We start from the raw sequence: 17,485 nt of genomic DNA on the forward strand, positions 1-17,485 counted from the left end.
GCCAGTGGATAATGTTCTTCCCAAGTCTGCCAGGTCCTGTCGGTGGTTTTGTGAATGGTGACCGACAGCAAGGGTTTCAGTTGTAGACAGAAACAAAAACGGCCTTGTGGAGCCTGCATCATCGGAGCAGCCGTTGTGGATTCAGTTTGTCGTCCTGGTTTACGGAAGAATCCCAGTGCGTTCTGCTCATCAGGGTTGCATCTTTCCAGCAATTCTGAAGAAAATGACTACAGGAGCTGAGCTCACCAAGTCATTTTCCTTGCAAGGCAACGAGGCGTTGTTCTGTTTCTGAACATTTTCATTCTGCTGCATAAAGGCCTTGCTTCCACAGCAGGCTCAGAAGACTGCGTGGTAGCTGAAGAGCTAACATGCTCAGACTTAAAGCAGAAAGCACTTTGCAAAAACTCGGAGGACAGTCGGAAACCACAATAATAATGTTAAGCTCCTGGGAAATTGGCTCAAATTGATGGGGCCAGTATTGTTCTTCGCTTTTTTTTTTCTTTTAATGGGATGCACTTGTATCTGCAACATAGTCTGTTTATTGAATAAGTGCAGGGGTGACGTGAATTAAAGATCATAAAGGTTACAAACAAGAGGAAGCTATCTAGGCTGTTTGGGCTTTACTATAGGAGAGGATTCACTTTATCCACTGCTGAAGTGCAGAATCCAGCTGGGAGAATCCTGGCAGCCATTGTGCATCAATTGCCCCATTATACAGCAGGAGATATTATATCGGGAGATAGGGAATATTTTTTTTTAACTAGTTGAAATAAGGAAGCCCAAGTGCAGAGCTGTATTCAGCCAGCACAATGGAGTTGGCCTCACTCTTATAAATGGATCTGTAATGACTAAGTCAGTTTAACATGGATGTGTTAAATGGGCATCATTTGGGAATTCTCGTCCAGAGGAAAGAGACAGCTACAGGTCTACGAACTCCACTTAAAGCTGCAGTGCGATTTTTCTTAGCTGTCCCTTCTTAGTCCAATATTTTCACCTCAAAACTGGAGTATTTTTTAACATTTCTGTCCTCACCTGTACTTCCTCCTGTGTTGCACCCAGCGGATGGTTTGGTGTGCCTCGACAAGATTTATTTTGTAGTGGAGTGAGGATGTGACCTTTTTCAAAGAGGGCAGGACATTGGATTTTCCAAACCTGGCAGTGCTCTTGAAATTGACGTCTGACGAGTTGCATCCAAAACCGAGTTTAATCCAAACAGTTGTCTCGTCTCATTTTACGGATTATAAGACAGCAGGCATGTGTCCAGCAGCAATGTGTACATATATATTGAGCAAATGAGATAGCAAGCAAGACACCTGCTGTTTCTGAGCGCAGTTGCCATCGCTGAATATTGCATTATGGGATATTGTGCCTTGCATTATTTGGCACCGCTTCGTTCGTTTTATTTTTTCCTTACTGCTCATGTGCTGCGGTGGTTGTTTTCCAGGCCGAGTGGGGACCCCCCATTTCATGGCCCCCGAGGTGGTGAAACGGGAGCCCTACGGGAAGCCCGTGGACGTCTGGGGCTGTGGCGTTATCCTGTTCATTCTCCTCAGCGGCTGCCTGCCGTTTTATGGGACCAAGGAGAGGCTGTTTGAAGCAATCATCAAGGGGAAATACAAGGTAGCAGTCTGCTTGCACAGCTCACGTCTTGGCCCCTTCTCTTCAGCGAGATTAAACTTTTTTTGTGTGTGTGTGTGTGCGCGCCGTGCCCGTCTTTTTGTTTAGGGAAGTGTTGTAATCTCACACTTTAATCTGGCACATCTCAGTACTAATGAACGATCGTCGTCCCAGCCGTATGTACTGCCTGAACTGCACTCTCGTCCTGTGACTTGCAAAAACAAATCGCCCAAGCTATTGCTTCGCCTAATGCGATTGGAGTGTTCCATGTGAGCATACAGTCATTTGTCATTGACAGGAGTAATCTTTTTTTCTTTGAATGATCAGAGTTGCATAAGATTATAGCCCCTTTATAAACCCTACACACATGGTAGAACTGCATGCACAAAAAATAAGAGCAAAATAAAAATTTCACGTAAGCATGCCTCTCTTGCAGAAGTTCCAGCGGTGAAAAGGGTACCATAAAGGAAGGATGATGCTTATTTTGCTTGCAAATGTTGTGTACTGTTGATAAAAGACTCATGATGGTATTATTTAGCCCCTTTTGTATGAAGTCTTACTTTATTTTCTTCCTGAGGAAAAGTCTAACAAAACTTCTTGCCTTATTGTTTTTTTTTATCAAAGCTGAAAACAATTCATGCAATGATATAGCACTTTTAGTCTCTCACAGCAGCACAATTAGAGGCCTCATGTTTAATCCATGCTGTAAGAATTGTTTTAAAGTACCAGTTAATAAAACTATTTTCGTATTCGGTCCTGTTTTTTCTCAGACTTCTGTTAACACTAATCGTGAACTTCCCAGTTTCAGGTAAACAAGCCTAGACACACAACTTTCATTTCTGTATTGTGTGTTTAACTAGCTTTGAAAACAAACGATTGAAAGCAGTTAGACGTGTTAAGATGTAGGAATAATTGCCTAGTTCATTATGTCGAACCTGAACACTGTCCGTGCAAACAAGTCTAGCAGGTATCGGGTGTCTGGCAGCTGTAAAGTCACAATATAGTAACTTTGAAACTCATTATACAATTGAATACGCTTTGTTTTATAAAACAAATCACTCTTCACTAATAAAGGACGTTTATTTAATTTACCAGCATAGGGAATTTTTCTCTTCATGTTGTCCTTGTTGCTTGAGACTGAAGAAAAGGTGAGGGAAAATGTCTCGTGAATTGTAGATCGGCTGATTCTGTGAATATTGATAGGCAGCCGAAATAAAACCTTCACTCTCTCCTCACTTTGCAGTTCCTTTCATGAATATATTCTTCCCAATTCCTTACTTTTGCTCTTCAGCTTTCTCTTAATCCTTTCAGTTTAACAATGAATAGTAAAAATGTCATGTAAGTGCAATAGAGGCCTTCTTTCACAGTCATAGTGGCCCTGTCTGAAAAGCTGTAGTTCTGAAGACCCAGGCCGGCCAGACCTTTGTCACCCTCTCAGTAGCATTTATGTCCTAAAGGTTAAATGGGTACAGTTCGGCAAATAAACAGTAAATATAGATTATTAGGAGCTTAACTGGAATGATGATCTGCGGCCTCTTGGAGACGGAGAAAACGTCTTTATTTTTGCCCCGGAATTGCTGAGCCATCCTGTATGGTTCTATCTGCTTCCAGCTGAAGGGAAATTAGGCCCGACTCTAAGGGCTCTGCTGAAAGACACTGGGTGACATGATTCTTGGTTCAGTTGATCAGACTCTCTCCAAGATCATTTTTAAGTTGGTGAAAGAAATTTGTGGGGGGAATGGGTGCACCTGTCATTTTCCTAGTAGTGGTTATGTCGTGTTTTTGGAATAATGCTGTTGTTGTTTTTAACATGTTCTTAGTTATCTCCATTTTTGGTGTTTATTCTACAGTGAAATTAGAAGTCAGTTATTTACAATGTCATTGGTATTATTGTTCATCATGTCCACACTGTCCTACTAAATAGTGGCTGAATACTGTTGAAAACGTTTCATTCAGAAACTGGCAAAAATACACTTGCAAATGTATCCAGTAATATCCGTTCCTTAAAGAGCTGAAGTTGGTTCAGGGGATTTAAATGGTATTGAAGTGCTGAGGCTTGCACCCTGACTGAAAGAAAAAGAAAAGGTTTTAGAGGAGTCTTATTCAGAAACCCTATTTCTGGTGCAGCCTAGTAGCAGCTTTAAAACTCTCTATAGCCTGAATTTCTGTTTTTGCCTAAAAAAGTAAGGGTTTATATTTGTTGGAATTGAAATATTTACAGGCAGTAGTCTTTTCTGATGTTGTTAGGCAGGCCCATAATTAAACTGTTATTTGTCAATGTTGCAGTATGGGATGCTTTCAATTATGAGTTTTCTATATCTTTCAAGAATCATGAAGGCTATACAGTAGTTCCAAAGAATGATGATTCATCTACAGTGACTCAAGGTCAATGATAATAAGTGATAAAACTCAAAATAGAAGTTCTCTTTTTTTTCCATCCATGCAAAGGGAAACTGTAGAATGCACACCTCAAACATGGTTCATATACAAAAGAATTTTTGGTGTCACAGATGGGCTGAAAGGCTCCCTCTCGTCTGTAACATTTTTACACAATTCAGACTCTGGCCCGTGTCCACCTCGACTCTGAACTCCGATGTCTCTTGGCTTGATTTTGCAACTCTTCCAGGCCAGAAGCCCAGATTCAGAGTCTGTAGACGTTTTCTACCGGCTGGACTTTCGAGTCCCGATGAGGCTGGAAAGGGTTTAATACAGGAGCGAACGGAAAACAGGTGGCCGAAAGGCGTGTACACGAACATGCTGACAGACGTTCATTTAGGAATCTAAGCCATGGAGAAAAAAGAATGCATTGCAGATGAGTTATTAATGTGTTAGTTGTTCATAATTCTTTCACAGGGATCATCCCAAATTTTCGAATGCATCACTTCGTAGTAACTGTGCCTAGCAGGACAGGTGCACTGCTGTCCCATCCTGTCTCCATGTGTATGACCGGATGCTCACTCTCGATTTGTTTCGTTGTTTCGCAGATGAACCCCAGGCAGTGGAGCCACATCTCCGAAAGTGCCAAGGACCTGGTCCGCCGCATGCTGATGTTGGACCCCGCGGAGAGGATAACGGTGTATGAGGCCCTCAACCACCCCTGGCTCAAGGTGGGGCTCTGCAGATCAACAAGACGGGTCCCCAAACGAGCTTAAGCCTGAGAGCAGTTCTCTTTGCAGGCCTGTTCTTGACCCCTGCTCCGAGCCGTCACATAATGCCACTCATTTATTTTCTGCGTGCAAAAAGGAATGCATTTAACAGGCGCAGTATTTCACTTACGTGTCAAATGTGAATTTAAAAAAAGCATGCCACCGACAGATTTCACATTAAAGTTCTGGAATTCAGATTGCTGTTTCTACTTCAGTTACTTAAATAAAGGTGTTAATCTATTCAGTGCTTAGAAGAAACGGACCCTCTTTCTTTTCGCATGTTATGCTATTAAGATCTGCTCCATCTCATTTAAGATAATTATAGCAAAGCAATTTTTAAGCACGATTTCAAATGAGTAGTCATATCCTGTTAGAGGATCTCCGCTCGACTGTCTCCAGCTATACTAGAGAGACCAGATCGTGTGCACAAAACAGATTCTTCATTGGCTTTGTATTATATTGGTTGCAGCTTGAAAATACCCATTTCAGATACATGTATTTCATGAGGTGTAAGTGCAGTAACAACAGTGGGAGATAGTAACTGTTAATCTCTGCTAAACCAGTAGAGGGCTGAGGCATTCGGTGGTAGAATTCACACCTGGCCCACTGGAGGCCTAGGTTCGAAACCCAACCAGTGCATTGCTGCTGCAAAACTTTTCCAGACAGGCTAGGAGGGCAGCGTGGTTTGGAACCATTCTTCCGTAACGGACCTAATTGGCCTTCAGCAATGAATCCTCTTGGAGTTTGAGTGATGAGCTTTTCGGACACTCGACATACAGATTGACAGGAGCAGTTGTAGCAGAACATCAGTTCTGGCATAAGTGAAAAGGCCCACAGCACCGTAAAACAACAGAAAACAAGTTTGATAACCACATAGTAAAACTTGTAAATCTTTAATTAACGCTGTCGGTTCAGAGAGGAGAGTAAATGCCAGAGCTGTCACAGTGCACAACATAAAAAGCCCCAGTGATGTCCTGTACCAAGCGCATAAGCTTGTTTTTTTCTGCCCACATGTCTATCTGCTTTCCATGTCGTCTTCCTCTTAAGACAACCAGTGAAACGTGACTCGTTCCTCTTCCCCCAGGAGAGAGACCGTTACGCATACAAAATACACCTCCCGGAGACAGTGGAGCAGTTGCGGAAATTCAATGCCAGAAGGAAATTAAAGGTACTGAACTTCGAGCTGTTTCTGCATGGTGCCCAACTGTTTATTTTTTTTATTTAAAAAGTAGGAATAGGTCTGACTGGCTCAAGCAGGACTGCCAAGCCCCAGTTCCAGTTCAAGTCTGAGTCACTTCACTTGCTGATTAGCTTGGGATTCCCCAGCCGATCATGCACAATTAACGCATGGCGTGCCACTCAGGGAAGGATGGGAATAGCCATCCAGGGCTCTCAGGGACCTGTAGTGACCCCTGCAGTCTGCCAGGTGCTTACAGCTATGTAGTGCTGTCAGTAAGGGATGCACTTCTCTTCCAATCAGAACTGGTCTTGTGGAAGGGGGCGGTACAGCCTGTGATGTGTTAAAAGACGATTGGCTCTAAGGCGGGTGGATTAGAGGAGCCTCCGTACACTTCCTCCTTCTCCCCAGTGTGAGGTCATGGGGATCACAGCTGTGAGAGCAGAGATATGAAAAACACCCAGTTTGCTCATAAACCAGGAGAGCAAAGCCAAATGTTCTAAATGAAAAAAATGTGTAATTGTAATTCTTTTTCTATTGTTCTGTGTTTTGTTTTGTTATGGTGTATTTGTTATAGTAAACACTTTTCATTTCATTATTTTTTTGGTTGAGGATTTTCTAATAAGCCATTGCTGGTTACATCAGCAATCCATTATAAAATGCCCACTAGTTGAGTAGCAGTGTTGAAATACAGTTGTGGAAACAACATCTTAAATTTACAGTTCATTCAAAGTTAAGAATGAAGAGGAGGTGTGCTTTCCTTGACCTGAATCTTTGAACCAATGCCCCTTATATAATATAAGGCCGCTTGGAATAGCTTTTCTCAGCCTGTTTTTACTTGGGGTGTCTTACTTATTTGGAGTGTAGCATTGTTGATCAAAAAGAGTATTGGTATAAAAACAAAAGAAAAGGCAATCAAGGTTCTCACAATCTTATTTGGGATTCTGGCTCATTAGCTTTGTAACTTAGTATAGTATTGGGAGTGTGCTATAGACCCAAAAAATGCACCAACGCCTTTTTTTATACCTCGATCTAGATGTGGCTAATAAAGACAGCAGGATAATTCAGAACACGTGATCCTCTTTAGTTTCTGTTGGTGAAAATAAACAAGCTTTTGAAGAAGGATATTTCCTCTCTGAAATGTAGAATAGAGAAACCCAGTGTTTCAGCCGTTTCTTCAGGTGTGAAGAAGCAATTGTGTTGACGGACGTGATCAAAAGGTACAGAGCAATTTTTGAAATACTGTAAACAGTGGGGGAAAAAATTACTATCGATAAACATCCAAAAACATTTCTGATCTCGAATAACTGACCTGGAAATCTTTTGTCACTTGCAAATTCACTGTTTGTTCTGTTTGCGCTGGATGCTTCCTCACTGCCCACAGTGAGTGTACTGAAGAAAAATGGCTGCAAACATCTGCTACTATGAGCAGTTAAGAAATCTCCATTTGCATTGGATGATTGTGGCTTGCTTATCAAGCTCTCCATCTTGGTACAGCACGATTATATCTGAATCGGGGTGTTCCCCAAGTTATGTGCATCTGCATGACTCTGAGATTATAGATGGAGAACCAACTGCAGGCGAAAAACGGGCCCCTGTGGTGAATTACTGCCCCAGGCCTTCCGATGTTTAAGACCGATACCTGCTGTGTGACCACGAACTTCAGTATAGCTCTGGGAGGTGCCATGATATCTCTGTTGGTGCAAAACGGGGAAAAAGTCATTACTGATTTTGAGTTTCAAGACAAAACACCGAGGCTTGGACACAGCTGATGGCTGTACATTTTCCTCTCTTGGGTCCAGTGGCAGTTTTTCTGAAGCAAGTCACGTAACTTGTCGTGATGGCAGCAGCTCATTTTCCAAAACTGCCTATGTTCCTGCCACACTTGAGGTCTGTTAATTCCCATCCTTATCAGGAATGTCCAGGCCCCACAACAAATTGATTCATCAGCGCCGTCCAAGTGAAGCTGCTTGTTAGGTGCCTGATCCTTAAGTTCATCTAAAGTAATAGAGTTTAATCTCTCAAATCTTCACTGTGTCATTGGTCATGTTTTACTCCACTAGCTTCAGCTTAATGAGAATTTGCACTACCCTGTGTATGTGGCTTTTTATAGACACCAACAGAGGTTATGTACAGAAATGCAATTTCAGACCAGCGTTGTTGTAACACGGTGTATATACAAAAGCCACATGTGATGTATGAGAAAAGTCTTGCTGAAATAAATAAAAGGATGTGGACGTACTGTTAAGATGTGTACAGTATAGGACCAAAACCAAGCTGGTGGCTTGGCCTTTTGCATGCAGAGCCTGATGCCAGTGTTTCTTCAGGGGGTAGGTATTTGTCCCCATTCTTTCAGGGGTGCAGGGGACCAGTGTCTATGGGGCTCCTTCTGTAAAGTCCGGACTCTCAGGTACCTCTCTCAGCTCTGTTCAGCCCAATGATCAGTACATTATGGACAAAAGTGCTAGGTATTGTTTGTCCTATTCATGTTCTCACTGTGGCTAGGTTCCTGTAGGCAAAGGTTGTGCCTGACTGCCATTTTATACAGTTTAAAGTGTAATCTTGTGACCCGGTTCTCCTCTGAAAAGATGGTTCTTGGGTTACACCGATGGCTAATCACCTGAAGGCCCACACACCTGGTGGGTTTTGTTCCAGTTGAGCCTCTTGACTTAATTGACGCCTTAATTGAATTAACTAATTTGTTGATTGGAAGTTTTTTTTGTACTCAAAAGTTGGGGATTGTATTTACATGGAATATTCAATAGTGAGCAAGGAGTGGTCAGCAGTGGTCAAATTGATGTAAATTCTCTTGATCAAGCCTTTATTCAACAGCTGAGCTTTAGGCCTTCAACACGTTTAAGAGATGGAAACAGTCAAACTATTATCATCCTGATCGTGATGATACTATGATAGCGTGTTATCATCAAGTCAATTATGGGTTCAATTAAAACACAGAGCTGGGCTGGAATAGCAATCTTCAGGATTGTGGGCCATCAAGGCCAGGACTGGGAAGCCTTGTAGTGATTTTCCCTTTGTAATCAGTTTGTCTTGCAGCTGGGTTTCCGTGTTGATTCCTTTTGGGTGCACTTGCGTAGTCCAGTCGGCAGCAGGGACGCAGTTTGACTCATTCTTGGAACCCCTTGTGGTTTTTTTCTGGTTCTTATGTTTCCGTACTGTGCGCCGGCTCCAGCTGTTCCTCTTTTTTTCTGAAGGGCTCGTTCATCGAAATTGACCTTTCTGGGCTCTCAGTTTTCTGAGAGATGACGTCCCTTACCCTGCAATGAGGTTTTAAGAAAGAATATTTTTTCCTTCCTGCCCAGAATAACTAACCTGTCTTTTATTTACATATCATGTTGTGTGGTTCTATACTCTCTTTTCCTTTGTAAAAGCTTTTCTTTTGACCGTGTCAGTGAAGTATGTTGTACAAGGTCAAAGAAATTTCAAATTATATTTTGTATTTCAGTTACAAAGTTAATCATTCACTGAACTTTTGCCTATTAGATTTTTAGACAGAACTTTTTTAGAGTGATGTTTCCTTTATTTTGGTCTGAAATGCAGTTTCAGACTGGAACCCATGCCTTTGATCAAGTTCTATAAAACTGCTTTTGATTTCATGGTTCAGCTTGTCCCTGAAAAGCAGGTTGATTGCAATGAGTCTGCTGACCTTGAGAGATTATTTTGAAACAAGACATTTTTCAGATGCTTCAATCCATCAACAATAAAGGAGAAAGGGATTTTGCTCAGGAGCTTAACACATGTATTTTCCCCCAGGGCGCGGTGCTAGCGGCTGTTTCCAGCCACAAGTTTAACTCTTTCTATGGAGACCCACCCGAGGAGCTGCCGGACTTCTCCGAAGACCCCACTTCCTCAGGTATGTCTCACCCGTATGTCCTCCCACTCCTGTAAAAGACTGGCTAGACTTCACCCTTCCTCACAGGTGTGTAATATAAAGCTCTGTGCCTTTGCTTGTTTTATTTAATCAAAATGGCAGATTCAGCTTTTCCCTGGCTGCAAATATGACCTTATGTTCTCTTTCAGAGCTCAGATATGCTAAGCTAGTGTTCAGATAGTTGCATTAGTTTTAATTTTTTACCAAGTCTTAGTGTTCTCTTAGTTTTTAGGTGTTATTTCAGGTGAAATTCTGCAGTTCTGCAAAATTTGAAAGGCATTCACACATTTTTATGATGCCTGGTGCAAATGTTGAGATTCAAATAGTTTTTTTTTGTGGAGAATTTTTTTCTCCTCCAGACTCTTGCTTTTTTTCACGTTTCAGAAGCAATGTGTTTTCCTTCATTTGTAAAATTCTGAGATTTGCTGCCCATTCGCAGCATTAGTCATCAATTTGTGCAATTATAGATTGTTGCAGGTGGGTGAAGAGTTCATGGTGTTTTTTACATCCAGTGGACCTTGATTTCCTTTTTTCCTTTTCTAAAACGGAGCTGAGCCAGCAGTGAAGCTGAAGAATCAAGGCAGTTTCACTAGCTTGTCAGTATTAGGTTGTGCATTTTTATGTGAAGCAGTCTAAGCCAAGCTTCTGGTCAAGACTTAGGAAGGTATTTGGATGTATTTCACGCCTGTCATCAAAAAAAAAAGTGACACTGCTCTCATTTCTGGCCACAGTTCTAATTCAGTCACAAACACACAAGCTGATCTACTGCCAACGAGTGTATCCTTGACCAAGCTGTGAAATAGTATTTAAAGATTTTCGTGACAGCAGGTCATGTTTTTAACACTTCAGACATATTGTTGACAGCCAGTAATAGGTAGGCTGTTTCAGTTTCAGGAACAGAGAAGTGCTTCTGTTCTGTATTGTGGTTTTTGACATTTCAAAAGTCAGTGGCTCCTTGTGTTGTGTGAAAAGTAATCGGTTAGTAATCAGTATTTTATTTTCATTCTCTTTTTTTTTTTACTGTTGTCAAATTCTCTCTCCAGTGTCTCTGGATTAATAAAACATCTAAAAATGTGACAACTCCATTATTGCCCACATGGCTTTCATTCTTGTCCTTGGAAAGTTTAACCGTCTGGTTACAATGAATGGCTGAGTAGACCAATGAATTAAAATTATCTTGAAAATCAAGTCCTTTATTTATAATTACACATAGTCTGATCTGAAGTATCTCTATCTCTGACTTCTGAGTAAATGTGGTATGATCTGTGAACTTGGTAAACCCAAATATCACCAATTATATCTTTCATGTGTGTACAAGAACAAAAATAAGGTATCACCATTTAAACATTTAGAAATAGAATGGTACCAATATAAAAGTTCATAATTGGTCAAACAATCAAGATCAGAAGATCTAGTAAAATAACTTTTCCAATAAATTAACTGGGATGTTTCTACAGTTTTTCTTTGGAAAGGTTAAAATAAGCATTTCATAAATACTGTAATCCCTGATTTACTTTAGTTAGCTTTGTGTAATATGTAGTACTGATATGTTCAGTTTCATAGCCTTAATCACAATTGTGGTGTCTTCGTAATAGAAGAACTACACTTTTAGTATTGTAATGTATGGAGCCTTTTCAGTCCTGTGGAGTTTAATCTCTTTGCAATATTGTTTTCTTAAACAGACATCATTTTAATTTTTGTAAATTGGATTGTGGGTGTAATTGTTAAGATGTTTCCACTACTTAAGTAAGATTTTGTTCCTCCTGTTTAAATCCAGGTGTTCTGCTAAGTTTGTGTTTTGCAATAAAACCTTTTCCTTTGTGGACTGTACAATGTACAATGTCTAACAGCCTCTGATAACTCTGCGAACTCTTGTTAATATTTGTTGTTTATCCTAATGCTGCCCTCCTTCTAGGACTGCTAGCTGCAGAAAGTAGGTATCCCTTGTTGCTTCTGAGTTTGGATTTAACTGTGTGCATTGTCATTTATCAGACATGTCCTTCTCTTCCCACGTGTGCACTGGTCAAACCTTTAATACTGCCTTCTTGCTCCACCTCATGGTAGAACGTAAGAAAGGTGACTAACAAAACAGTAATTGATTGTGTACTAGTGGATCTGATTGTTTCAAGGATCTTATCCAGCCTTTTTAAAAAAAAAAAAGACTCCAATGCTTCAACAACTTGGCTGGGAAGTTTGTGCCATACTCCTACAACTCTTTGTGTATAGAAGAGCCTCCTGTTCTCTACAAATGCATTTCCATGTAGTTTCCTTTTGTGTTCTCTGTCAGATGTTCCACCATTGGTAAGCTCTTTTAAGGGCTGTGCACAAGACCAGGCCTTTGCAATAGTTTCCTTTAACAGTTTCAGTAAAATGTTTTTCTTTATTAGCCCTTGACCTAGAAGATTCAGTCGGTCAGGTGGTCAGGGTGCCCTGAGAAAGAGGGCAGATCTGTTTCTAGGAAGACTGAAAATTCAGAGACCCTTAATAAAACGTCTGGACTTGTGACCCTTGTTGCCTGGAATTCTCATTTCCAAATGGATTTGAAATGGAAGAAATCATTAGACCTATCTTGTTTATAAAGCAGACCATGGCTATTTTAAGAAACACGGCATCTTAAAAATGCAAAATATTCTGTCATCTGCCTCTTGAAGCTGAAAAGATCAACGCATCTGAGGTCAATTGAATGTGTTTGTGCAGCCAAAAGGTTACCAGGAGAAAACGTATGCGAATGACAGCTCAGCATGTTTTATCAGAAACTTTTCTGACAACACAGGAAAAAGGAAACTTTTTAAAGGGAACTTTTGCAATAGACTGTCTGCACAGACTTGCACAGGAAATGCAAAACACTCCTGAAATGGGGTGCTCTGATCTTGTACAAACTTAGTCATCTGTTACTGCAAGACCACATCTTGGGTTTGTCTGTCTTTCTTTGAAAGTCTTAAATTAGACATGGCAAGTACATGAGCACCCTCAGGGTAGTTAAATCTCACAGTGTTTTTACTGACTGAAGCCAAAACTATCTAAGAAAAATATTTTTAATTTTACTATACTCACAAGTTTTTTTCCAAGTTCATTTCTGGTCATCATTAGCCAGTTACAGACTCGTCTGTGGAATAATGTGTCATTTTAGTTTGCAACAAGGCAGTATTAAAATGTTTAGAACCCATACCAGAAATCAGACCAATGTCATTTACATATCCCTCCTCCCTCATCATAGTAACTAATGGCATTTTGCATGTTGTCCTTCAACTCCGACATGGCAGTTGTGGCATGTGGGATGAGTGTGTTTAATTTTAGGATCCAACCTGCATTAGACTCGAGCCCACTGTGTTGGCAAGATCCAGGAGGTGATTATTTCATGCATTCCTCTGTTTTGCAAGAAGTTAGCTTCCGAATGAGGACAAAAACATGACATTGCCAAGCAAGAAGGAAACTTTTAAAATTACCTCAGTTTAGTACCTTAAATGTTTTTTTTTTTTATCCTGGCTTTAAATGCAAGCGGCAAGATGATTCTGCTCTGGGGATATTATTTAATTGCAGTTCCCATTTCTGGGACAAGAATATAAATTGGTTGTTTTCTAGCATCCCTTTTAAGAATGAACTAGGGTACATATTTCAACAGAGGCCACAGTTCATCTGTAGCCACAGCATTATCTAGGTCATTTAGCAAGAGCTGGGTAAATATAGAATGTGTATGAAAGTCCAGCCTTGTGTAATATTGATTCTAACAGCATCCCAGTGCATGAAGATAGTATCTCCCTGCTCAGTCGGTTTCGTTGCTTTCCTCACTTGTACTGAAGTCCTCTACATTTAAAAAAGTGATTATTCCTAAATTAGAAGTGTCTATGTATTTAAGAAACAAGACCAGCAGGGTTTAGAATTGCGTAGGTTTTAAGCACATTGAATCAGCTGTACTGTGCTGTTTGTTTTCTGGTTATTAAATAAAATGCCTTTTTTGTGGGGAAAGTTTGCCTTATTTCAAAGATAGTGCTTTTGTAAATAGTTGTTATTCCCAGATTTGTTTTTTCCACGTAGTGCGTGAGAGTCATGCATGATTTGGATTATCGCTGTTGCGTTGAAGGTGATGCCTCAGTGAGGAGCACATCCCTGGATCAAAGGTCCAAGTGTGGGCTGGAGTCTGAGCTGGTGGTGTTGTCTGTTTGTGTCTGGGCGCAGGGGCGGTGTCTCAGGTGCTGGACAGCCTGGAGGAGATCCACGCACTGACCGACTGCAGCGAGAAGGACCTGGACTTCCTGCACAGCGTGTTCCAGGACCAGCACCTCCACACACTGCTGGATGTGAGTACACACCACCCCACACAACACCATAACCTGGCATGGGACACCCAGGGAATACAACACCTGTCTCTTTTGCTCTTTTTACTGTGTCATAACAGACTGTAATGGAGAACTGCTTTTCTCAAAAGTACTTTAAAGTAAAATGGGCAGTAGTGAATTAGTATACATGTGTGTCTTATTGGCTGCCAGTTTGTTAAATTAGTTTATTCACTGGAACATCTTTGCTTAAAACGTTTATAAATTAGTGACTAATACTGTTATATGTTTAGCGTGAAATGCTGTATACTGTATATCAACCAGAAGCTTGTGGAGATAAGTAGAGGCCTTGACTTGCTGATAGTACATCTGTTAATTCGTACCACCCAGAAACAGATCTGTATCTGACAGCTTTGTGCAACTATCTGCAGGGGCCTCTGTGTTTTTATAATGCACATTTACACACATCTTTCTTGCAGGAACTCTTTTCTGATACATCAGGGCTCCTTCTTATTTTGTAAAAAAAAAAGTGTAAAATTTAAACAGATTTGTGGCTTAAATTGGATTTGCGCAAACTATCAGTGAAGAAACAGAAAATCACAAGTGGAAAGTAATGTTTAAAACAATTGTATTATTATGCTTTGTTTTCTAAGTTTTTCAAGAGTGAATTTAGTTTGGTTTGAAGAAGAAACCTTATTATTCAAAGTTTATCCAGCAGTTTCTAGAGAGAATTTAAAGGAATGTGCATGTTTTGGATTGGTTTATAATGTCACCTTTCACTTGGAGTCAATTCCCAGTTTCCTTTGTTTTTTAATATTATTGTAGAAAAATCCTCTTCATTGATTTGTTGGCTAATGCCAGCTCAGCAGGCTGTATTGATGCTGTCTTGTTCTGTTTTTTCTTGTTTACTGGGTACATACAGTAAGTTGATGCTTAGTCAGATTGTTGCCAGTGCATATCTGCAGGGACTGATTCACAATGCAGTGGGCAGGACTGCAGCTATTTCTTCTGAAGTTGCAGAATTATTATTTTTTTAAATGTCATCCGTCAAAACCTCTTTGCACTATGACCTGTTGAAATATGCATGTTGAAATAATTAGGAGCCCGTTTTTGTCTTGTCGCATCTCCTGTCTCACTCCAGTGTTATGGATCTAAATCCCCTTAAATCTCATTGGTCAGTCATTTGCACTTTCTGTCCAGTTTTCTTCCACTTGCTTCTCACAGCAGTTTAAATTATAGCTCTGTTGAATCTACATGACTGAAACACTATTTGTAATTGAATGGCCCAGCTGTGCTCTAAATGGGTTTCTCAGGATTTTCCAGCCTAAGGCACACTTGGTTTAATGTAAGTGCTGTGCAACACTTCAACCACCACAAACCCACACACACAGCCCCCATTACCCATAAAATATTTAAACAAAATCTTGCAGGAGTAGTGTCGACTGACAAGCCTTCCTGTAAAATTGGTTTTAAATATAGGCTCCCAATAAACACTGCTGCTCAATTAATGTATGGATTTAAAAAGATGAAAAAATGAAAACTAGGGGTTTTAAGCTAAGACTACCCAAAAACCGAAACTGTGGATGCTAAAATCAAAAACTGTCCTTACTATTAATTTTTATCATCTGCAAAACCCCTGAATTATTTAATTAATAATATTAAATAATTATTTAATTCCTTATTTGTAAATTGTGATAACGCAGATGTCTTTTTGTTCTGTGAAGCCAGTGCTCATTGCTGGGTTTTTACATAAGAAGCTAAAGTTTGAATAAGATTAATCCTCATCTCTGTGTAAAGTTAAACCCTGCACAGATACATTTTTTAAAATATATTCTGGACAGGAAGCGATCCTTCTTATGCCTGGGAGCAGAGTGATTTGGTAGCTGCTGCAACTATGAAACCTGAATATCTGTGATGGGGTGGTTCAAGCACAAAGTCTTAAAAGAGGGAAAAACAAGAACTGTGTAAAGCTCTTTCTAAACCTGAGACTCTAATTGCATAATTTTAAGATTATTTATATACGTTGATCTTGTTGAGCTGTAAGTTGACCTAAAAAATAAGATTTAAAAAACATTTGCAGCCCTTTTTTTATTTTATTTTTTTTGCCTCTCTTGTCTTCTGGGGTTTAGCAACAGGACATATTTTCATGCTTCCAGCTGATGTTTACTTAAAATATGAAAGTTTTCAATGTACACATTAACGCATAACGGACATGTTTTGACTTTCCACCTGTAAAGCAAAATACATTCTTTCAAAATTAGTGAAGTAACTTATTTATCAAGCGAGGAAACTGTGTTTCCCACAGATGTCTTTTTTGAGAAGCATACTGTGAGAGCAGTTACAAACTGTATCTAGTCCGATAGCTAGGTTAGAACCTTAGATCAGTTAACTATTTTGTGAAAGAAACCAGGGTTTTGGCATCCATAACTTGGCTGGGCACCTTGTTCTACTCTCCCACCACCCTTTGAGTCAGGCCACTCCCCCCGTAGTACAGTCGGTGAGGGACACATCTCTCCACCAATCAGTCCCCAGCCTTCAGCAGGGGGGCGTACAGACGACTGGGTCCAAGGAGGAGGCTGCCTGCACTTTCTCACTCTCCCCTGTGTGCGGTTCAGGGGTTCATAGCCAAGACATGTAAAACTCCCATTTATAAAAGGCGGTAATACAGTAGGTGATGCTAAATTTAAAATCTGAAAGCTACTGACTTATTTGGCATTGAAAGATATAACATTGTCTAGATTCTAGACCAGTGTGACCCTGGTGCAGAAGTGTCTTTGTACAGGATTTGGGTTTTTTTTCCCCACTGAGGTACTAATTTCTGTGCGTAATGTAACTCGCTGAACTTTTTCCTTATTTGGACCTAATTTTTACATATTTCCTGTTTTCAGTACAGAAAAATGCTTTGCTGTTTGTGCATTTTCTACAGCATCAACCAGAATCTACAGTGTCAATTGTTTCCCTGTGGAAAGAATTTGATCCCTGTGGTCCTGTACTTATATCACCCCAATTTGATCTCTCTCCCCTAATCCCTTACTGTGTCTTGCCTGGTAAGAACAGGAACTAAAAAAACAATGGCCTAATCAAGTCAATAAGTCAGTTAAGGCTTCACTTGCCCTCAATGTTTAGTTGAAATTAAAACCAGTATCCACAGGGTTACTGCAGAACCAGTGCTGAAACCTACTGTACTAGGTTAATCTAGCGCCATTAATTGCTGATCCAATTCAGAGTTACAGTACAGATCATTAGGCTTCATTGAAAGTTCTTTAAGGACCTTATTTTTTTGATACTTTATTTAATAATCAAAAAGGCTTAAATTGACTGTTCTTATTATATCTGAATAAAAAAGAACTTGCCAGATTTTTTCACATGACAACAAAAACAA

General features: G+C 40.2%; 1 protein-coding gene across 17 annotated transcripts in view; it reads left to right on the forward strand.

Annotated features, from left to right (window-relative positions):
* The window catches only part of caska (calcium/calmodulin-dependent serine protein kinase a), a 257,641-nt gene that overhangs the window by 186,080 nt on the left and 54,076 nt on the right, over window positions 1-17,485 (forward strand). For 12 of the 17 annotated variants that reach the window (XM_069178917.1, XM_069178929.1, XM_069178930.1 and 9 more), the window contains exons 7-12: window positions 1,445-1,620; window positions 4,602-4,724; window positions 5,848-5,931; window positions 9,712-9,811; window positions 11,745-11,762; window positions 14,006-14,127. In XM_069178917.1, coding sequence (XP_069035018.1) covers window positions 1,445-1,620; window positions 4,602-4,724; window positions 5,848-5,931; window positions 9,712-9,811; window positions 11,745-11,762; window positions 14,006-14,127 — 623 coding nt within the window. The remainder of the gene's footprint in view (window positions 1-1,444; window positions 1,621-4,601; window positions 4,725-5,847; window positions 5,932-9,711; window positions 9,812-11,744; window positions 11,763-14,005; window positions 14,128-17,485) is intronic. The other 5 variants (XM_069178932.1, XM_069178918.1, XM_069178921.1 and 2 more) reach the window with 1 other exon arrangement.

Source organism: Lepisosteus oculatus, chromosome 15, assembly GCF_040954835.1.
Source record: "Lepisosteus oculatus isolate fLepOcu1 chromosome 15, fLepOcu1.hap2, whole genome shotgun sequence".
NCBI classification, from domain to species: Eukaryota; Metazoa; Chordata; class Actinopteri; order Semionotiformes; family Lepisosteidae; genus Lepisosteus; species Lepisosteus oculatus.